This window comes from Acomys russatus, chromosome 30 (genome assembly GCF_903995435.1).
Source record: "Acomys russatus chromosome 30, mAcoRus1.1, whole genome shotgun sequence".
Lineage (NCBI taxonomy): Eukaryota > Metazoa > Chordata > Mammalia > Rodentia > Muridae > Acomys > Acomys russatus.
The window spans coordinates 6,720,821-6,745,036 of record NC_067166.1 but is presented as its reverse complement, the minus strand read 5'-3'; the positions used below and the strand labels follow the sequence as shown (position 1 = coordinate 6,745,036).

At 39.1% G+C, this 24,216-nt stretch overlaps 1 protein-coding gene across 1 annotated transcript in view; it reads right to left on the bottom strand.

Annotated features, from left to right (window-relative positions):
- Positions 1-249: 249 nt before the first annotated feature.
- Positions 250-24,216, bottom strand: part of Ddx4 (DEAD-box helicase 4) — a 58,190-nt gene continuing 34,223 nt past the window's right edge. The window contains exons 15-21 of the mRNA XM_051172263.1: positions 20,431-20,560; positions 18,083-18,249; positions 5,209-5,354; positions 3,278-3,377; positions 1,904-2,174; positions 1,668-1,781; positions 250-929 (exon numbers count right to left, since the gene is read on the bottom strand). Of these exons, the coding sequence (XP_051028220.1) occupies positions 843-929; positions 1,668-1,781; positions 1,904-2,174; positions 3,278-3,377; positions 5,209-5,354; positions 18,083-18,249; positions 20,431-20,560 (1,015 nt within the window). The 3' untranslated portion in view covers positions 250-842. The remainder of the gene's footprint in view (positions 930-1,667; positions 1,782-1,903; positions 2,175-3,277; positions 3,378-5,208; positions 5,355-18,082; positions 18,250-20,430; positions 20,561-24,216) is intronic.

The following is a 24,216-nucleotide window of genomic DNA, read 5'->3' as shown; positions in this document are numbered from 1 at the left end:
GTAAAACACAAAAAATTATAATAAAACTGAACATTCTGTTTGTTAATAAGTAGGTTATATTCTGAGACTAATTTTCATTATAATGTCCTGGTATTAATGGGTGTTATACATTAATATTTGCTTTGTTTAAAACTTCTTGCCCACTGCACTGATTTCACAAAATAACAAAATTTCCAAATATGAAAGCTAGGAACTGTAATATGCCACAAGAAAATGAAAAATGCTGTTGAAAAACTTAGGGGAGGAAATGTGTTTTATTTTGTATTTCCAAGGAAAATCTGTATATTATAAAAGCAAGCATTTGTCATATTACCAAGCACAGAGGTAACACTGCAAACTGAACCATTTTAATTACATGTTTGATGATGTAAAAAATCAAATAACTTTGAAAGGCTTCTGTCTCCACTGTTTCATGAAAATCATGTTATCACATTGTACCAACACACTATTCTTTTAAAGGATCAAATAGAAATTAGACCCAATAATTAACTAAGAGTATAGCATATCCTATTGATTATTTTATAGGACCATAAACACTTTAGCATTTGGACATGAAACATGTCTTAACTTTCTGAAGAATATACTAGAAATAAGCAAAACATTTAGAATGCTTTAATATTTCCAGTTAACACCATTTGTATCAGTAACTGCAATGTTGTAACTTTCAGCATTTCACATAACTAATCAATGAAGCTGGTTATTTCTTTAAGGGTTGGGAGTAAGAACAGATGAACAGAAGATGTAAGAATATCAGGTTTCACACTTCAGTTAAAATTTAAAAAATAAAAACTGTTTTTCTTCTCTGTATCAGAACTATCAGACTTGATGTATGTTTGTTTGCTTTAATCCCATGATTCGTCATCAACTGGATTGGGAGCTTGTGAAGAAGAAATCCCCGTTGTATTCAAAGTGTTCTTGCCCTGGTAATTCTTTTTTTTAAAAAAGAAAAATGAGAGAAACAAGTTATGACAGCCCTCATGTTACACCATCCAGACTGACATCAGAGACTCATACTCTCTACTTCCACTATCCAAAGCAAGTAATGACTTTCTTTTCTTTCTTTCTTTTCTTTTTGTTTTGTTTTGTTTGTTTGTTTCTTTGGAGACAGAGTTTCTCTGTGTAGCTTTGGCCTTGAACTCACAATAATCCGCCAGCCTCTGCCTAACAAGTGCTGGGATTAAAGGTGTGCACCACCATGCCCAGCCAGTAATGACTTTCTTATAAAATGATTCATTTGGAAAAAAAAAAAAAAAGGCCCATACAAACATGTGACTTCTAATTTGTACAAAATAACTCAAGATAATGATTTTTAAAGTCACTGGGTTTTAGAGGGCATAAAAAGTTAATATTACATTTCAAATAGGCATTAGAACACTCTTCTATATCAAGATTTACTGCAAACAAAACCTGGCATTATCAGTAAGATTTGTAGCCCACAGCCCTAGCATTTTGTATTAATGATGTGGCCAAAATTAAAGAATTTTCTAGAAAGTTCAGAAGATCTCAACAAATACCAGCAAAAGGAACTGAGGTGCTCAACTATAAACTTCAAATGTGTGTGTAATTAAAAGGATAGTTTTAGATTAATTAAATAGCATTACCCCACAGAATCAAGCACATTTTCAAACAGTAATTAGAAATTCATTTCTTCATGTTTCCCAACTAACCTTCCTAGTGTCAACAGATGCAAACACAGCTCCTCTTGTGCTGTTACTGAAGCCGGGAGGCACATATGTGCTAAAGGCAATTTCTTCTAACCATGCAGGAACATCCTGTTGAGCCTTGGGAAAACAAAAATTTCTTATGCAACATGAAATCTCAAAAATTGTAAAATATTTCTCAACAACAAAGAACTATTCAATTTTAAGTATTTAAAGTTACAAAATTAAATGCTTAAACTTACATCTGACAGTACTTTAACTAGAGGTTGTGCTAAGTGATTATCGGATTCGGTATCAAAAAAAGAAATCGCTCTGCCAGTATTTCCACAACGCCCAGTACGCCCAATTCGATGAACATATTCATCAATAGTAGAAGGAAGATCAAAATTGATAACATGTTGAACATTTTCAATATCGAGCCCTCTGGCAGCTACTGAAGTAGCAACAAGAACCGGGCACTTTCCACAGCGGAAATCTCCTAGAGCTTGTTCTCGCTCCCTCTGCTCCCGATCACTTTAAAAAAAAAAAAAAAAAAAAAAAGTTTGCATTAGAGCTACTTTTGAGGAATTTATTAAAGTTCATTAACCAGTGTATTTTAAAAGAAAAAGTTACAGCACTTCCTATTAATTACTATCAATGCCCCCAGCCACCACCTTCTCCGCAGTCTTTAGTAGGAACAACCACCCTCTTAGCAGATGGAGTAAGAAACATCTAACAGGACCAGATTATCAATTCCAGTAATACAACTTGTCATTTCTATTCTTGGGGCAATAATGATTGCTGAAAAAAAAAGTCTTCAAGTACAATTCCAGAGTTCTACATATTCAAAAATTATTTTAGATCTTCTAGTAAAGTACCAATAAATTGGTGTTAATGTGCCTTTTTCAGCATTCCAACTTTTTAAAAAGTCAGACATTAGAAAGATTAGATTCAGCATAAAAAGTAATTTTAAATCTAAGAGCATGAGCCCTTAAGGACCTCTCTTGACAAGTTCTCACTCATAAAGAGTTTAAGGCACTTTTAGCTTGTCTGTCCCTACCTATAAAAACAAAAGTTTCTATAAACAAAGAATGAAGGACCAGTGACTTAGCCAGTAAGGTCTTGTGCCCAAGGCTAACTTGAATTCTACCTTTGAAACTCATATAGAGGGAGAGAACCAATTCTGAAAAGTTCTTCTCTGACCTCCACATGCACAAGGTAGTGGGAACACACACATAAAAACAATACTAAAATAATACACAGTTTTAAAACAATGAAGAATAACTCCTAGCTATTGATGCAGTTCCCTGATATGAGAGGAAAAAAGAAATAAGAGAGTTAACAGTTGAGATACAGAACCATGAATCCTAATCCTAGTACTAAAATCACATTAATAACAACAGCCATGTATTTCTGAATGAGGAACACATGGTCTGAGAAATGGATCCCTAAGCTATTTCATCTGTGCAAACAGAATATACAGATACAAACTAAGATTTTGTCTCACTATGTGACAGAATCTATGGGACCCATTGTCTATATTTGCAGTTTCTCACTGGCCAAAATATTTCATGAGCATGCCTTTTTAATAGTGAACCAAAGTTATTTTTAATAGAAAATCTTGTTAATGTACTCACCCATGAATACTTGTAGTTGATATTTTTTCTTGACAAAGAAAAGTTGCAATGAAATCTGCTTTTTTCTTGGTTTCAACAAAAACCATAGTTCTTTCATCACCTACAAAAACAAAATTATTAATATCCAAACTACAAAATTAAGAAAGAAAAAAAAAAAGGCACATTAGAGCAGGGTAATCTGCCTCAGCCACAACTGTACTGCCAGCACCTGATTTGGAGAAAGTATTTCCTGAGTGACGGATGTCAAGAAAAGAAACAATTTCTTTCCTAGTAGGTGGATTTGAAACAATAATGACTGTAATATAATTAACTTCCTACTGTCTCTCAGTAGTTACAAATCTGTCTCGGTCTCTTTTGCCTGTCCATTTCCTATGCATGTCTGTTACTTCCAACAATGATCCAATCTTCCATCCTGCCTGGACTGGTCAAGGATTTACAGTAATACATCTGACCCTGAGAGGCTAAACTCTATAGTCCCAGTGTTACCTTTGAATTCAAATCCTTTCATTCCGAGAACATGATACAAAATTAACTGCCACCCTGATAGCAAGGCTTAACTCACTAAGTAGTATTTACTTGCTAGATTAAAGTACTAACTGCCACAGATTATTCTATATGAGGGATTACTTTATAAAATGCTGAAAAGGAAAGATGGTAAGAGCTCTACAGCTTAGTATAAGGAAGAGTGTGTGCTGCTCATGAGCACTCTGTCGTACCTCCTTGTCAGTTCACTTCATATATTACAAGTATTTCATGATTGCCTGTCACTACTCCAGATATTGAAAATAAAAAAATAAAGCACCTGCTCTCGTCGTCTATTTAGAGAGAATTAAGTGTGTTAACATGTCAAACTATTAAAATGTTATGTGAATCACAACTAGTTTTCCACTTTTATATGCTATTAGTATTAGGAAACATCTGATAAAGCTGTTCATCTCAAAATAAGTATTTTATTTTCCAAGTTTTTCTAAGCTGGGTAGTATGAATCACACTTGCAGTCATAGCGCTCTGGAAGCTGAGGCAAGATCAACAGGGAACAGACAGGCAGATGGGAGGTAGGGCTGGAAAGAGGGGAGAGAAAAAGGGAGAAAGAGAGGGAAGTAATGGCAAATACATTATAAACCAGTATAAATCAGAGCTCAGCATGGTGGGTCAAGCCTGTAATCCCAACACTGGGGAAGAGGAGGCAGGAGGATCACCTCACATGCTGGAAGAGCCTGGTCTACACAGAGGTCTAGGGCATTCAGACAGGCACAGCAAGACCTTGTCTAAAAATTAACCTGGGAAAGTGAAATAAAAGCCTTTAAGTACTTGCTAATTCACATGTCTAGCTTTTTTTTCTGTTCATTATTACAACTGACTTCTCATGTCTCTGCCTCAACACTGACGTTCACACTGAAGTAGAATCACTAAAGTAGGAGAAAGAAAGTGAAGGCAAACTACAGCATCTAAGGAGACATCAAGATGACCACACAGATTAGCGCCTGCACAAAATATCACTACTTCCAGCAAACAAAGCAAAACAAGCAACGTAAGATAAAAAATAATTTGAAGGCAGAGAAAAATTTTTCTCATTGGTATTGGTAAACATACATGGTGCTCAACAGAGCTACAGTGGTAAAAACAGTGTGCTGTCATTAAGCCTTTCTAGTTTTCCAATGTATTAGAAATATAGCATACATACATGTAATGTACATATGTATTTCTGCTAAAATACATTTCAGCCCAGTGTTGTTAAATTAATCTCAAATATCTTCTATATTCAATTTTTATAGAATATTTTATATAATTTATATAAAAACTAAGTCATAAAGTCATCTATAAAAGATTTACAGAAAAATAAGATCTATTAAGTTATACAAAACAATATCATTTAAAAACCAAGTAATGTTTTAAAATCCAGAATCATGACAAAATTATATTAAAGGTACCTATGTTTCGTAGAATCTCAACAAGTTTTTCTCTTTTTGAATACTGGCCGACTTGAAGAACAGTCTGCTGAACATCTCTGCAAGCTCCTCCAACTTGTCCAACAGCAACAAACAAATAATTCGACTTTAAAAACTCCCCAGCCAATCTTAAAAGAAAAAATATTACTCTTTAGCTTACCCATGTCCACTAGTGCTATTTCAGTCCTGCTAATGTCATTCCATATTAACTAGACAGCAATGTGGAACAGTGGTGAAGTTGTTACTTGTATCATCCAAGTATTATTTTCAAAGATCAGGATAAAATGTTAAGATTTTAAAAATAGACACTTAGTAGCAAAAACATTTGTGTCAGATTATATACATAGGAATTTTGAGTAAATTCTCTGTCTATGAAAAGTTATGTAAAATGTGAACTACAGTAGTGACTATAACAAAAAGAACTTTTTTAAATTAAAAACTGAACTGTAAGGGGGCCTGGGTATAGACGCAGTTCAATCGTTAGAGTGCTCCTCTGGCATGAACAAAGCCCTGTGCTTGATTACCAGCACCAAATAAACTAGGCTGTGGTGGTACTTGCCTATAATCTCAGGACAGGAGATAGAGGCAGGATGAGCCCTAGGAGTTGTCTCATAGAAGGGAGGGAAGAGTAGAAGGAAGACCTGACTGAAATGTAAACCTAAAGCCCAGTTCTAGTCTAATCTCAACATTTATGAATACATGTGATTGCTCAATTTGTTTTATGAAATATTACTTATGCTCCCATTCTTTAAATAAATGATTATGAGTAAACCAGATTACAGGTCAATATTTTCATGTCACAATACTAAAGAAAAATGAGGCCTAAGGGCCATGAAGAATTAAGTTGTGCAAGGTCGCCTGAAACACTGAAAGGATCAACACATTGACACACAATAATTTACTATCAGCAGGCAACTGAAGGCGCTGTGTTACAGCATCTATACGTGCAGCTCTAGGGGACACTGTCAAGTAAGTTATGGGCTTTTAGGGCTAAGTAAGGAGGGCACAAGTCTTCAGTAAGTTCTACCAGCTTGTATAGCAGTCCCTTATTTTTAGTTGTTTCCTTGAATGTCACAAAATAGCTGATTCAACATACCCAAAATCTAGATAAATTACTGCTTCTTCTTGCTCCTTATCTATCCTCTTGCTATATTAAAAAAAAAATGTTTCTTAGTTTCCTCCAATTCTTTTTTTAATTTAAAAAATTATTTCATTTCCCCTTCTCTTTTCTCCCTCTATACTCTTCCATTTAGCCCTCTCTACCTTGCCCATTTTCAAATTTATGGTCTTTAAATTGTTGTTACATAGTGCATATATGTATGTATGTACATTCATTCATAAATACATAAACACAGCCTAACCACTCTATAGAATGTTAAGTATCACATATTATAAATTGTATGCATATGTTTTCAGAATGTTATTTTTTAATATACCTCCTTCTAAGAGAGTTAACACCCTCTCTCCCAGGCAATTGAAATTCTTAGTATCTGTCACCCCTCCACTTACTCAGGCACTCATGGCATTAAGAGCACATAGATGAATACAGGGCATCAGCCTCAAGTAGGACAAATATATTGTGTTTTAAATTCTGCATTAGAATAGTTAGCATTTACTGCACAGATATTAAACGCCAAGAAATGTGCAGTGCTTCCTACAGTTTCTTCTACACGAGATATGGGCAGGACATGGATGAAGTAAAACCTATGTAAAAGAGCCCTCAAAAACTTTAGGCTTGATCCACAGGAGCAGCAAGTAAGGACCTTATATTTGATTAATTTTCAAATAATGTGAATAATTTTTCAAAATCAGAAAATTAAGGGAATGTGGAGGAGGAACTATCATGATTCACAGTATTTTTGGCTTCAAAATATGATACTATTATCCAAATAAGGAAACGCAGAATTAAAGGGGAAAGTAGGTTCAGTTTTGAACCTCATTAAGAGTCACCACTAACTTGTTTATAAGAAGAAGTACTCCACCAAATTAAACAGCAAAGTCTGTGGCTGACAGAAGAGATCATTTGTGTAAGGACAACTTTGAGAGAGTCCCAGGTAGACAAGAATGGAGACTGCACTGTAGTAGATACAAACACCAGGCGAGTCGCTCCCAGGAACTGAATCCAACAAGGTCTACTTCCCTGTTCCCATAAACCTCCTTTCTCTCCTATCTAGGGTAGGTAGGTTGGAAGGGAGGTATAAGCATTTAAAGATCCCCCCAAATAGAATAGGTTTGGAAGAGTTGGAGCCTACAGTATGCAATCCTTATGGTGCTGTTAGACTGTCCTGAATCTCTTAATAAATTACTGACTCAATATGCAGAAAGAGTTGTTCTGCATATAGAAACTGCTGAATTTACTCCTGATAATTCAGAATTGACTTTGCTATTCATGGAATTGCAACAGGCCATCAGAAGTAGATGTATATTATACTGCCCTGGTTCAGAAATTTGAATGAGAAAAACTTTATATTTAAGATGGTAAATTAGAAAATGCACCAAACACCCTCTTCTCTGACTGAATCAAAGTAAGTGAAGACCACCCACTTCAAAAGGAGGGTGGCTGTGGAAAAACACTGAAATTCAATAGTAACAGTCACAAACCTAGAGAAACCCAGATCCTGGATAGTGAAACAGAGCAAGAGTGCCTTCTACTATAGATCGCAAAGCAGCCTGGCAAAGAGCTGGTCAGAAATGAAAGTGAACGCCTCTGGCAAAGAATTTAGCACTCTGCAGAAGTACAGCCTGAATAGGCAATGGCCTACAACCTGGCACATGGAGAAGTTCTTTATACTGCACAGCAAATATTCTTAGCTGTAATGTAGGAAAACCATTCTGAGCAGCTTTTACCTAAACTTGAACTCGGAAAATTTTATTCCCCTATAGTTTCCCATCTAACAGCACTGCTTCTGAATTGATTAAGCGGGTATTGCCTTGAACTCAGCTTGGAGAAGGGACAGTGCAACATATGAAAATCCATCAATGTAAACCACCATACAGGCAAACTGAAAGAAAAAAAAAACCACACATGATCATTTCATTAGATGCTGAAAAAGCCTTTTTCAAAATCCAACACCCCTTCATGTTAAAAGTCTTGGAGAGATCAAGGATACAAGGGGCATAACTAAACACAATAAAGGCACCATTCAGCAAGCCAATGCCAACATCAAATTAAATGGAGAGAAACTTAAAGCAGGTCCACTAAAATCAGGGACAAGAAAAGGCTGTCCACTTTCTCTGTATCTATTCAATATAGCTAGAGCAATAAGACAGCTAAAAGTGATCAAGGGATACATATCGGAAAGGAAGAAGTCAAAGTATCACTATTCACAGATGGTATGAGCGCAAACATAAGTGACCCCCCAAATTCTACCAGAGAACTCCTAGAGCTGATAAACACCTTCAGCAAAGTGGCTGGATACAAAATTAACTCAAAACACTCAGTAGCTCTCCTCTATATAAGCAATAAAGGAGATGAGAAAGGTATTAGGGAAGCAACACCCTTCACAATAGCCACAAGTAACATAAAGAAGTATCTTGGTGTAACTCTAATCAAGCAAGAGAAAGACCTGTATGACAAGAGCTTCAAGTCTCTGAAGAATGAAACTGAAGAAGATACCAGAAGACGGAAAGATTTCCCATGCTCATGGATAGGTACAACAAACATAGTAAAAATGGCCATCTTACCAAAAGCAATCTACAGATTCAATGCAATTCCCATCAAAATAGCAACACAATTACTTGCAGACCTTGAAAGAACAATTCTCAACTTCATATGAAAAAATTAAAAACCCAAGATAGCTAAAACAGTCCTGTACAAAGGAAGAAAGATTATCTGGAGGTATCACCATCTCTGATTTCAAGCTGTACTACAGAACAATAGTTAATAAAAAAAAAAAAAAAACACATAGATTGGCATAAAAACAGACAGGTTGATCAATAGAATTGAATTGAAAGCCCAGAAATAAACCCACACTCCTAGGGACACTTGATTTTCAACAAGAAGGCAAATCCATGCAATGGAAAAAAAGAAAGTATCTCCAATAAATAAATGGTGCTGGTCTAACTGAATGTCTGCATGTAGAAGAATGCAAATAGATCCATATTTACCACCTTGAACAAAACTCAATTCCAAATGGATCAAAGACCTCAACATAAAACGAGATACACTGAATCTAATAGAAAAGAAAGTGAGAACAGCCTTAAATTCATTGGAAAAGAGACAACTTCCTGAACAGAACGCCAACAGCTCAGACACTAAGATCAACAATTAATCAAAAGGACATCATGAAACTGAAAAGCTTCTGCAAGGCAACGGACAACATCAATAGAACAAAATGGCAGCCTATAGAATGGGAAAAGATCTTCACCAACCCAACATCTGACAGATATCCAATATATATTGGAGATATATATTATTCCCACCAAACCAAATAACACAATTTAAAAATGGGGTACAGAGCTAAACAGAATTCGCAATTAAGGAATCTCTAAATAGGCAAGAAGCATTTAAAGAAATGTTCAAGCATCCTTGTCATCAGGGAAATGCAAATCAAAACAACTCCAAGATAACATCTTACACCTATCATAATGGTTAATATCAAAAACTCAAGTGACAGCACATGCTGGCAAGGATGTGGAGAGACAGGAATGCTCCTCCATTGCTGGTAGGAATGAAACCTTATATAACCACTTTGAAAATCAATCTGGTGGTTTCTTAGAAAATTGGGAATAGCTCTACCTCAAGACCACTATACCAAAAAGATGCTCCACCATACCACAACAGTTGCTCAACTACATTCATAGCAGCTTTCTTCATAATAGCCAGAAAATGGAAACAATCTAGATGTCCCTCAACTAAAGAATGGATAAAAAAAATGTGGTAAATTTACATAATGGAATACTACTCAGATATTAAAAACAAAGCTATCATGCAATTTGCAGGCAAATGGATGATACTAGAAAATATTATCCCAATTGACGTAACCCAGACCCATAAACATATCCATGGTATGTATGCACTTATAAGTGGATATTAGCCATAAAGTACAGAATAGACATGCTATAATCCACAGACCCAAGGAAGATAAGTAACAAGGACCACCCAGGGGAGGATGTTTGAATCTAACTCAAAAGGGGAAATAAAACAGACATCTGAAGTAGATGAAGGGAGGAAACTGGGTCGGAGAGGGGGGAATGGAATGGAGGTGGAGATCAAGTGTGGGGAGAAGGGAGAGCACTGAGAGAGAGAAAACAGAAATTAGTGGAGGGTCTCTCTGGGAGGGGGGAAGTCTCCAGGAAACCTATGGGGGTGACCCTAGCTGAGACTCCTAGCAGCAGCAAAGGAATATGGAGCCTGAAGCAGCCACCTCCTGTACTCAGGTGGGACTTTCAGTGAGGAAGGGAGAAGCCAACCCACCCACAAAACTTTTAACCTAAAATTTGTCCTGCCTACGAGATGTAGAGAAATAAAGATGGAGCAGAGAATGAGGGACTGGCCAAGCAATGACTGGCCCAATTCGAGACCCATCCCATAGGAGAGAGCCAACCCTTTGACTTTTGATGTTACTCTGCTATGCTTGCAGATGAGAACTTAGCTTAACTGTCTTCTGAGAGGCTTCATCCAGTAGCTGATGGAAAGAGATGCAGAGATCTAGAGCCAAACAGCATACTTGGAGACTCTTGTGGAAGAGTGGGGCAAGGACTGAGGGAGCCAGAAGGGTAAAGGACACTACAAGAAGACCTACAGAGTAAACTAATCTGAGCCATTCTACATATATGTAGTAGATGTGCAGCTTTGTCATCATGTGGGCCCCCTAAGAAATGGAGTAGGGGCTGTCTCTGACACTGTTGCCTGGTTTTGGATCCACTTCCCCTAGCTGGGCTGCCTTGTCTGGCCTTGGTGGGAGAGGGTGCACTAGTCCTGCTGAGGCTTGATGTGCTAGGGTGGGTTTGTACCACTGGCGGGGGGCTGGGGGGGGGTCTAAGGGTAGGACTGGGAGAAGAGGAGGGAGGGGGCTAAGATCAGGCTGTAAAGTGATTAAATAAATTAATAATGGGCAAGGGGGAATCCAACAACAACAAAAAGAAAACAGAAAAAGCCACTGAAAGTTCCATGCTTTACGAAAATACTTTGTGTTCCCTCTTCATACTGGTAGCTTAGGAAGCCAGCTCCAGGACTTCTGAAGTACAATAGCCATGGGACATCATTTCCAACTTTAGAATATCAGAATTAAAAGAGCTGGATTTATGGAAGCCCCCCAACCTCAACCCAGCCTGGAGAGTAGTTGTAAGCTGATCGATTCTCTCTACCCTCCATGTGGGCAGCACAAAAGGCACCTGGGGCATGCATCAGCCCTGGCCTAGACATGTCAAATAGTTCTGGATAAAGCATTGAAGGAGAAAAACCTCTATTTCTACATAGTTCATACTGACATGCTAGGCAACTGGGAGGGATCCCAACTATTCTAGCCAATCATCTTAAGTATCTGCTCTTCCCAAGAGCCACAGCCTATGAAGACACAAAAGAAAGCTCTGACCACCTTGAGTTGCCATATCCACTCTTGCCTAAATGGTCAACCACAAGAGAAGAAAGACTTTTATTAAGACTTTCTATCACTGCTGTTTTACTTTAAGATACGCATTTTTCTTTCCTTCTTCTTTTGGTAATTAATTTTTCCTCCTCCTCTTTAGATTATTTTTGCCTATTTCTTTTGACATTTAAGATTTTTCTTCCTTCATAAAATTAATTTATGTCTAACATTTCAGTTCTGTGTTTTGCCACGTTCTCTTCTGTTGTTGTTGAGGTAGTTATTTTTTACCTTGACTATCTTTGATTTGCTTCAATCTGTGGTTGTTTGATTGCTTCGATGTAGTGCTGGGGATGGAGCTTGACCCTTTGAGCATGTTGGGTAGCAAATTTTGCCACTGAGTTACACCACCAAGCACAACCAAAATAAATTGGACTTTATCCACCTACCAGCCAATCCTGCTTGAACTTTAGCAGATACTTCAAATTAAGTAATAGAGTGCCTGAAAATCCCCAGATGATGACCTGACCCCAGGAAGGCACAGTGAGAAGGGTTCTAACAAGCCACCCTGTATATTTTCCCCATAGCAATAGTAGAGATAAGCAACACAAAGATTTGAAGTCTTTATACTTGATTTCAAAAATACAATACAAACCATAGTAACAAAACTTCATGGTAGTAGCATAAAATCAGACTTACAGAGGAATGGAATAAAGGACCCAAAAGTGAATGTACACATCTACAATCAAGTGAATCTCAATAAAGGCATCAACAGCACACTAAAAAGTACCAGGCTTGGTGGCACATACCTTTAATCCCAGAACTTGGGAAGAGTCAGGTGAAACGCTGTGCCTTTAAGATAGGACAATATAGTGAGACCCTATCTTAAATATAAAGCAAAACAACAAACAAACACACACACACAAAAACCACTGGGGGGGGGGAGCCTCAATGAATGGTTTTTGGGAAAGCTAACTACACGTAGAACACTGAAATTAGTCATGCACCTCTAACCTTGTACAGAAATCAATTCAACACAACCAGACACCTAAAATTCTGAAACTACTAGAAGAAAGGCAAACAACTTTTCAGGATACTGGCACCAGCAACAACTTCCTGAACTACCATGACATGACATCCAGCTGTATCATTCCTGAAAGAAATGAAGTCAGCATACAAAAGACACCTGAATACCCATGTTTAGTGTTGAGTTATTCACAGTACTCCATATAAGGAGTCAACCTCACTGCCCACATTTGCAGAAAAATGGATAGAACTGTTAAACAAAATAATCTATATGGAGAAAGATAAACATCTCATGCAGCTTCTTGGAAGTGCAAAGTTTAATTTAAAAATAGAAAGGGTTCTGTGGGAAGCAGAAACAAGAGGATTGCTGGGGCTTATGGCCACCAGCCGGGTCCCCAGGCCCACCCCCATCCCCACCCCAAGGATCTGAGTTCAGATCGCCAGCGTCCATGCCAAAATCTGGCCACAGCAGCATGAATCTGTAATTCCAGCTCTGGCAGCACTGACAGGCAGATCCCCAGAGCTCACTGACCAGCCAGCCTAGGCCAATCAAGGAGTTTCAGGCTCAGTGAGAGAACCTATCTCAAACCAAAAATGGAAGATACTGTCCTCTGACGTCAACAGGCATGCCCAAATGGTACCTGTACATACATACATGCATATACCACACATATAAGAGAAATATAATTTTAAATTACAAAGATTAAAAACTAGGCAAAGGGCTGGAGAGATGGCTCAGAGGTTAAGAGCACTCGCTGCTCTTCCAGAGGTCCTGAGTTCAATTCCCAGCAACCACATGGTGGCTCACAACCATCTATAATGTGATCTGATGTCCTCTTCTGGCCTGCAGGTATACATTCAGGCAGAGCACTGTATACATAATAATATAGATAAATCTTTAAAATAAAATTAAATTAAATAAAAATAAAAAATAGGCAGAGAATAGGCAACAGGTAAAATTTTAATGCACGCAGTGAATACTTGGGGTGAGCCCCCTATATCCAGTATGAAAAACCTCTTTTTGCGTTGTTAGCCAATGGAGTCCCCAAAACATTGGTTGCCTCACAGATTTGAAGTTAAGTCCCCATGGCTGAAGATTTCAACTTCAAACAGTGGACTTGGAAGAAATCAAGCTAGATATGACCTGGAACCTCCTCCCGGAGGACTAGCTTTCAGAGGCAGTGAATGAGAATGGCCGCCATATGCTTATAGTGTGAATTCATGGTCCCCAGCTAGGGTACTGTTTGTGAAAGATAAGGAGGTGTAGTCCTGTTGGGGTAGGTGTGGTCTTGTTGGGGGAAGTATATTATTTAGGGTGGGCTTTGAGGTTTTAAAAGCTCACACTGCCCAGTCTCTAACTCTCTGCCGCCTACACATCAGAATATAAGCCCGTAGCTACTGCTCCAGCAACCATGCCTGCCTGCCGGCCAACGATCAGACTACCACGATGGTCATGGAATAGCCCTCTGAAATGATAAGCAAGCCCTCCAATGAAGTGCGCTCTTTTAAAAGTTGCCTCAGTCATGGTTTTCATCCCAGCAACAGAACGGCAATTAGGACAGAAGTTGGCACCAGGGAGTGGTGTACTGCCTGACCATGCTGCTTGTTGGTGGAATGTGAACTTTAGGATTTTGGATTAGGAATCCAAAATTGGATGCTTAAGCAGGGGAGCTTAGTGGAGCATGGGAAATAAAGAGTTCTGACAGAAATGTGCATAGTAGAGGCACAGCTCAAAAAGTTTCAAAGAACAGTATCAACTGTCCTAAAGACCATTCCTATGATATTTTGGCAAAGAATGTGGTTGCTTTTGCCTTTGTCCAAAAAATCTGCCAGAGGCTAAATTTAAGAATTTTAGACTAATGTCACTGGAAGACGAAATTTCAAGACAGCCTAGTACTGACTGTGTCATGTGGTTATTAATGATCATTCTTATGGAGATCTACAATGAAAGAACAAATGGGGTAGAGAAGAAATAAAAAATGTAGTTGAGGAGGAAAAGAACACCAGGGTATATAATGTTGAAGACCATTCCTGTGCTCAAGAAAAGAGGTTTAAAGAAAGGCCAGATATTGAATGGAATAAAGGGAATGATGATGCCCTCAGGGCAAGACACCACCCAGTTGTGACACTTACAAACCCCAATAATGACCAGCACTGAAAAATATCAGCAGAGGTGCAACAGTGGCATTTATTCCCCGAGGATAACCAACAGCTATCTTCACTGGAGTTAAGGCCCATTCAATAAGACAGGATTCAGGCCTGGTATTACGGCCATAGAACCTAGAGGAAACCTTGCTATTTGCTGCTTTACTAGACCAGGATGATTTCTAGAGGCATTCTAAATACTTACCATACAAGTGTGGCTCTCATTTGCCACCAAAGAAGCTTCCTTCTTACAGCAGGAAAAGACCACTATAGAAAACCACAACTGGTCAAACTACAGATAACTGGCCATGGGATGCCCAGCCCCAACTGATAAATCTACAAGATAACTCCTCCAACTAAAGCTCAGGGGATATTACAAAAAAAAAAAAAAAAAAAAAAAGGGTGTGGGGAATCCTAATAGCCAAGGACTGTCTGCTGTCAAACTCTGTACATGTCAAGGAAACTATCGCTAGGAAGTTTCAACAATACAAGTAGCTAAATGAGATGTCCACAAGGACACCATCAGTTGCCATGCCAGTTTAGATGGAGAGCTCCCACAAGGCCCCACAGCTAGATGAAGAGCTACAGGCAATTAATGACTGCTAAGAGAAGGAGAAACAATATTCCTCAAGAAAGAGTCTCAATTAATTATCCAATACTAAGTGGCCAGTCCTAATACATATACGTGTGTGTGTGTGTGTGTGTGTGTGTGTGTGTGTGTGTGAGAGAGAGAGAGAGAGAGAGAGAGAGAGAGAGGGGTGTAGGGAGAGAAACAATGTATATATAACAATAATAAAGACAACAATAACAAAACAATAAGGAAAAAGCGGCCCTGAGTCTCAGAGTGAACAGGGATACAGGAGCAGCTAAAGGGAAGAGGGGGGTAATGATGTAAACATAGTATGATTATATTAATTTTAATTATTTTTTAAAAATAAAAATGAACCCAGAAACAAAATGTAAATCATTTAACATCAAGAGATCTTCTACTTATCACATATATCCAAGGCTAATAATCAAACATTACTCATAAAAGATCCACACATACCACTAGCGATAGTAGTATACATGAATCATTTTGAGTGGTCAACATAAAAATACTTTCCTAGCCAGGCAAGGTGGCACATGCCTGTAATCCCAGCACTCTGAGAGGTAGAGGCAGGCAGATCTCAGTGAGTTTGAGGCCAGCCTGGTCTACAAAGCAAACCCAAGACAGCCAAGGCAACACAGAGAAACCCTGTCTCAAAAAAACAAAAAACAAAAAACCCAAAACCACAACAAAACAAAAATACTTTGCTATTTTGAAGAAAATCTTAAAAGGAACAGCAGCAGAAATATTATCTTCTAATTGGTTAGGTTAATGTCTACTTCATATTATCAACACTGATAGGAATGCTGGCACTCTATTTCAAATTTAAAATACAATGCAATCACTAACAAATCACTTTATAAAATAAAAACAAATCCAGAATCAAAATGTAAATAATTTAAAATCAAGAGATCTTCTATTTATCAGATATGTCCAAGGTTAACAACCAAACATGACTCATTTACTATGAAAGCACTGTACACTGTTGATTAGTGCAGTTGAAGAGATAGCTGAGCAGTTACGAGCACAGGCTGCCCATCTCGTGGACCAGCACCCATATGGTAGCTCACAACTGCCTGTAACTCCATTCCCAATGTCTTTTGACCTCCTCAGGCATTACATACACATGGTACAGACATACACGCAGACAAAACACCCACATACACAAAATAATTTTAGAAAAAGAAATGGCTATCTTAAGTACCACTAAGAAACTGTTCTAATGCTCTACGATTTCGTTTTTCTACAATAAAGATCTTTCTAATTTCTTTGGAAAGTTTTGATCACATAAGTAAAACAAATCAAAGGCCAATGTCAAATCAAACCAAGAACCTGTGGAGTTCGATACACTAACACAAGATTCCACACAGTATTCTGTGAGGCAAGAGACCAACTTTGCATCAAAGAAGCAGGTCTATATTCTAGGATCCACAGATTACATCACACCCAGCACTCCCACAGCCTCCAAGCCTGTGAGAACTGTGTTTTCTGTGGAAAGAATAGCCAATGGACCACCCTGGAGGCAACTTTTTATGAAACAGGATCTTTATATGATGTGGAAGCCAGAGATGATAATCTACCATTACTTCCCCAGTGAGTCAATCCACTGAGAAAATCTGTGCTTCCTGACCTCTCCCTCTTAGATGGGGAGGAACAGAGTTCCTAGTTCTGAAAGAGAACAGTTCCATCAGACAAACAAGCAAGAATTCTACAGAGTCTAGGCTAATGGCATTGCCTTGACTCTCTAGGCTCCCTGTGCCAAGTAAGGGACTAGCAGGTAGAAAAGCCATCCTATGAGGGATGTGTCATCCCAGTCCCTGAATTCATAAAACCACAGGATACACAGGATGATCCCCAAGTATCTGTCAGTAATTGGTATGTGAACTTTCTACCAAAGCTCACTTCTCTTAAATCCTATACATTTTAGGATTAAAAATAAGGCACAGTGAAAGTAACTTTCGTAACACTTATCCGTTTCCAGCTATACACACACACGGGAGGGGGGAAGAGAGAGGCTGAGACTCTGATCATAATGCAAAGTCAGAGAAAGAAGTTGGAAATATAAAGAAAAGTGGCAAACTTTAAAGCATACACCTACTTTTGTATTGGATGTATAAAGCTCTTTTAAAAAAGCAATTAAACTATCTAAACCCAGAATATTCACATTGCTTTCACTTGGTAAATAGCTATGTTATTGTGTATGTGTCTACATGCGGGTGTGCTCACATGTCCATACATCTGCATGTTTGTGCCTTGTTTTCTGAGACAGGGTTTCTTACTGAAATCTGGGACCTGCCTACCAGGCTACAGGAATTGGCCTATCTCTTCACCCTCAGCACTAGTTAACAAGCCGACATTGTGCATGTGTGCTGAGGGTTAAATTCAGGTCTTCACACCTGAATAACAGGTACTTTACCTATCCCTAAAGTAATTAATTCTGAGACAGTCTCACTATGTAACCCTGGCTGACCTTCAACTCAGAGATTCATCTTTCTCTGTCTCCTAAGTGTTGGAACCAAAGGAACACATTACCATGCACACCTTTGTTTTTGAGAAGGAAAATATTTACCTCTGGATTTCTTCTGGAAAGGTTGCACTGAATAAAAGGGTTTGGCGCTGTTCCTTTGATGGCATTCCTGGACAAGAAATTAACTTCTTCATTTCTGGTCCAAAACCCATGTCCAGCATTCGATCAGCTTCATCCAAAACTAAGTACTTGACTTGTTTGAGACCAATCTTTAAGGATATTGTCAAAGACAAGAACAGAAAATGCATACTAGTTTACATTTTGCTAAAATATGCTGCACAATTCAATTGTTTAAAAGTACTCTTAGGGGCTATTTATGTCAACTTGACACAAGCTAGAATCATCTGGGAAGGAACTCTCAGTTGAAAAAAATATGCCTTCATCAAACTGGCCTTTGGGGCCTTTTCTTGATTAATGATCTATGTTGGGGGTCCAGCTCACAGTGTTTGACGCCACCTCTGGTTGGTGGTGCTAGGTTGCCGTAAGAAAGGAGGATGAGCAAATTCTAAGGAGCAAGCAAACCAGTAAACAGGTTTCCTCCATGGCCTGAGCTTCAGTTTCCTACTTCCAAGTTCCAGCTGTGTTTTGAGTTCCTGCCCTAATTTCCTTCAATGATGGACTATAATGTGGAACCCTTTCCTACTCAGGCTGGTTTTGGTCATGGTGTTTTATCACAGCAACAGAAAACGTACCTACTACATAGAAAGTCAAGGCATACAATGATGACAATTGCTAGCCTCATCATAGATAATACTAATATAGCTGATCTAAACTTTTACTAGTATGTAAACTATTTTATAAATTAAGTTTAAAAGAACCTAAGCAGGACACAGAGGCACACATCTGTAATCCCAGCACTCAGGGAGGCAGAGGCAGCAGATCTCTGTGAGTTTGAAGCCCAGCCTGGTCTACAAAACAAGTCCAGAACCGCCAAGGCTACACACAAGAGAAACCCTGCCTCTAAAAAAAACCCATTAATTAAAAAGTAAAAACAAAAACAAAAACAGTTCCTAACATATTTACCGTAATACTTTAACCTAGACAGTTACTGCAATTACTTGAATGTTATATTATCTCTAGTGTTTAACCTATTAGGCACTAGTCATGTATAGTTTGAATCATGAGTAAATGTGAAACTGAGTTTTGTATTTTAAGATGCACGTAGTCACATACAGCTAGCAGCTACCTTGCACTAGACAGCATGGACTCATACTGTATCACAGGGTGAAGCCAAACTCCTTGATGTAAGAAAATAAAATCTAACATGAAATACTCAACTCTATTAACTTTTTTTTTGGTTTGAGACAGGATCTCTCTATATAGCCTTGGCTGTCCTGGAACTACAAGTGACTTTGATACTACAAAGATGGTTAGTAAAAAATCTAACATTGGTTTCTCTAGCTACCTTTAACAAATTTCTTTTTTGGAGGTACATCTATCATAAAAGAACATGTTTTAAGTACCTCCTTTAGAGAACACAAAATAATCTACTGCAGTTCATTAGCATGATCTTAAAGAATTAAGAGAAGTAATAACTGGGGCTGGAGAGATGGCTCAGAGGTTAAGAGCTCTGGCTGCTCTTCCAAAGGTCCTGAGTTCAATTCCCAGCAACCACAAGATGGCTCACAACCATCTAGAATGAGATCTGGTGCCCTCTTCTAGTGTGCAGGTATACATGTAGACAGAACACTGTAAATAAAAAACAAATAAATCTTAAAAAACAAAGAAAGAGATATAATAATTGAGTCTGATATTCCCAAGTAAATATATAGCCCTAAAAATCTCTTCTTGGAAGACTTAGAAAATTAACAACTTTAACAAAAACAAATTTTTTTCTGAGACAGGGTTTTCTCTGTGTAGCCTTAGCTGTCCTGGATTCACTTTGTAGACCAGGCTGGCCTTGAACTCACAGAGATCTGCCTACCTCTGCCCCCTCCCCCCCCCCCGCTGAGTGCCAGAAATACAGGTGTGCACCACTGCGCCCAGCTAATTAACAAAATTAAAATTATCATATTACTACCATTCACATATTTTAATAGAAGATAAAGTTACTGATGCCCCAAAGAATGTCTTAGAGAAAGACTACAAGAACACAGATGAAACTATATAAAAGTATTAATTGTATTCCTCCATGTAATAACATATTACTGGAATCAGATCCAGATTCTAACGCTAACTTACTGACTTGCGCCAACTACAGACTTCTTAAATAATTATCTGAGTTTGTTCCTCAACTGTAATATGGAAAATCCTATGCCTTGTTGGGATTATCCTGACAATTATGAAAATGAATTTGAAGCACCTGCTAGAACCAAGCCATAACTAGCGCTCTATAGGAAATACGTCTCTCATTATTCACTTCCTTTCCCTATAAAGTAACCATGGCTTACCTTTTCTTTACCTATGATATCCATCAGCCTCCCTGGAGTAGCACATAATACATTACAGCCTTGTACTATCTGTCGGATGGAATGCCCAAACTGGGTTCCCCCATATATGACAACAGCTCTTACGCAAGTCCTATAGATAAGAGAAGTATCATTTTCTAGTTATTTGGAAATTATTCGTTTGTTTCTAACACTTTACAAAGCAAGATCCATAAAGAAAAAAGTTCAATTATCTAAAAAAACGTTAAATTCTGTTGAGAAAGTGAAGTTTATAATGCCGAAAAGCAATCTGATTAAAGGGCTGCTTAAAACAGTGAGAAATACCACTATCGTCCTTCCTCCCCAAATCACTGATTCACCCAAAAGAATCACAAAAACTGGCGGGTGCCTTTCTCCCTTCACTGCCTGCACCGACCGCACTCTCTAGTACTGACAGCTGGCCAGTAAGGAGGAGGCTTCCTGGTCAGTACCAACTTCCAAATATAAATATCCATCTCTAGGTACAGATAGTATCTAAAGTTACCAAGCATGCTTTTTGTTTTTGTTTTGTTTTGTTTTGTTTTTTGGTTTTTCAAGACAGGGTTTCTCTGTGTAGCCTTGGCTGTCCTGGACTCGCTTTGTAGGCCAGGCTGTCCTCAAACTCACAGCAATCCGCCTGCCTCTGCCTCCCAAGTGCTGGGATTAAAGGCATGCGCCACCACGCCCGGCTGCTTCTTGTTTTTGAAAATGGTTCTTGTCTTTTACTCAATTTAAAGTCAGATACCAACACAATACTAAGCAATTTATACCTAATTTTTGCAAAAGCGTTATAAGGAGGATTGACATTAAAGAGATTTTAATAATCATTTTAAATTTTATAAAAAATAAAAGGCTTGTGGTTTATAAATAATAAGTGCTAAAAAAAACACTAAAATTCCAGTGGATAACCTATAGATAACAGATGGATAATTCATGGAAAAGCAAGCACTCTAAAAGTAGTTCTACCTGATAATAATGAATATGACAAAACAGAAGTTACCAACAATAATTCTAAGTAATGACAAACTCTTCAATATTTCATCTCTTTTCCCCCAAACATAATAGTTTTATTATTTGGAAATTTCATAAAATGTACTCCATCATCCTTCCTTCCCATTCCTCCCAGGCCCACGCTTCCACCCTGTTCCCCGACCCCCCCAACCCCCCCCCACAAAGTCCAGTTTGTGTTGCCCATACACTCGGAGCGTGGCCAAGCTCCCAGTGGCCAATCTCTTAAAGAAAACTTAGTCCTTCTCCAGCCTCTTGCCAGAAACCATCAACTGTGAAGAGCTACACTTCACAATTTTCAAGAACTCTCTTCAGTAGCTTCTTGCTGGACTGTTTCTTTCTTTTCTAGGGTAGGTGGGGTGTGGGGAGGTTGTCACAGAAGCACTCTATGTCTCTTATTCTCCATTTTGAGTCTTTAGTCACTGCTAGCACTACAAAAGAAACTTCCTTGCCCGTAGCAGCCAGAGGCAGCATAGACCTTGGGCATCAACATGGTCTCAACATGAAGCACTGACATCAATACAGCCTTCAGGGGCAGCGTGGATACCAGAGAGCGGCATGGCCTCCAGCGGCAGCAGAGACCACACACACCAGCATGGCCTCCAGCAGCAGCACGGATCTTCAGGAGACTTAATCCAGAAAACAAACCATTTTCATCTCAGATATCTTGTTCAGAGTTAGTGTGTTCAGGGGCAGGACCTGCAAGAGCTCAAGGCTGCTGTGCACCACCTTGCCCTGGGCACAAGCATCATGTCTGTAGGCCACAGGCAGTGCCTCACCCTGAGTTCTCCCTCCAGCAGGGCAAGCAGTGAAAACAAGCAGCAGAAGCAGACATGGCTCCAGGCTTCAGGCTGGGCCTGCAGGTCCAGTGGCAGCACTGACCTACCAGGCAGCAAGGAGGCATGGCAAGGTGGTTGGTACCCAAGCCTCCAGGCAACCCAAAGACTGACTGCCCCTGTTGCTGCCACAGCCAGAGTCACTAGCTCCACTTCTCATCACCACTTCATTCCACCTCCACCGTCGTCGTCTTTTTTTTCCCCCTTTCCAATTCCACAAAACATGTTTAAAGGTTTTTAAAAAACCTTCTCCCCACAAACTCCCTTTATTTAGTTGCTCTGGAGATACTGTGTGCTCTGCAGGCTTATCCTCCATCTCCACATCTCCATGAGAAACCTCCCTGAGTATCTCAGGCTCCTCAGAGAGGACCCCTAGCCCCACTGGTGCTGGTGGCCACTGCCATCTTGAGCATTTCATCTTTTTAAAAATGTATTTACTCACTTTATATCTAGATTGTAGCCCCCTACTTGCCCCCTGGCACCCACCCTCTCTCTTCCTCCATCCCTCTTCCTCTACTCCTCAGAAAAGCCCTCTCCCCATCCCTGCCCCACTCATCCACCCTGGCTCATCAAGTCACAGAAGGACTGAGCGCATACTCTTCCCTCTTTCCCTGTGGTCTGGCAAAGGCAACTCCACCAGGGAGGGCTTAAAAAAAAAAAAAAACACGCAGATTGAAATAATGCTTCATCTTTTAAATAGGATTCCTCATTGCTTTCAGTGGGCACAGCTGGCTTCATAGGTGTTGAACATATAGTCACACAGCATCTCAAACTCCAAAGAGCCTTGGTGCTTGGCTTAATGCTATCTTGCAACCGGCTTAATAGCTTCATAGGAATGGGCTCAAAACTTCAATTTTATATAAGTTCTGGTAAATTATATAATCAGTCCTGAGAGTGGACAAGGTAATGACATACTGGAGTATACTGGAGTATACTGGAATATACTGGCAGTGTGTGATTTTACAACTACTGCAGCCTCCTATTTGCTCTTTCACTGAGAAATTAATCTACAGCAAACCAACTGCCATTTCCTAAGGAGAGTTAAGTATCTTTATGGGCACTCTGTACTGGCTGGTTTTGTGTCAACTTGACACAAAATCAAGTCATCAGAGAAGGAGCCTCAGTTGAAGAAATGCCTCCATGAGAGCTACTTGTAAGACATTTTCTTAATTAGTGATCAATGAGGGAGGCCCCAGCCCATTGTGGGTGATACCACACCTGGGCTGGTGGTCCTGGGTTCTATAAGAGAGCACCCTGAGCAAGTAGGAGAAGTAACCCAGGAAGTAGCACTCCTCTCCATGGCCTCTGCACCAGCTCCTGCCTCCAGGATCCTGTCCTGACTTCCTTCAGTGATGAACAGTGTTGTGGAAGAGTAAGTGAAATAAACTCTTTCCTCCCCAGCTTGCTTTTTGTTCATGGTGTTTCATCACAGCAGTAGAAACTCTAAGACACAATCCAATCAACCCACTGCAAACTTGGCTGATATCTCATAGAGACTGTGTGCTGAGAACCAAACCATGGCCTTCTGCAAGAGTAGTAAGTGCTCTTAACCTGAGTCTTCTCTCCAGCCCCACCCAAATTTACTCTTAAAAATGCGCTACAAATTCCCAGAAGGGTCAGTGAGATGAGTCAGTACAGTAGGTAAAGGCATTGCCTTTAAATCTCATGGTCTGAATGTGATCCCTGGAACCTACATGGCAAGAGGAGAGAGAACAGGCACTTCCAAGTTGTCCTCTGACCTCCATGGCACATGCATACAATAAATATTCACAAACAAATGCAGAAATAGCATATTAAAAGTATTTTAACTACTAAAAAAGCCAGGTGTAGTAACAGACACCTGTAATCTGGCTACCTGGAAAACTGAGGGAGAATTTCAATTTGAGACTGACTTGACAAATTAAGTAAAATCCTATCTCAAAATTTT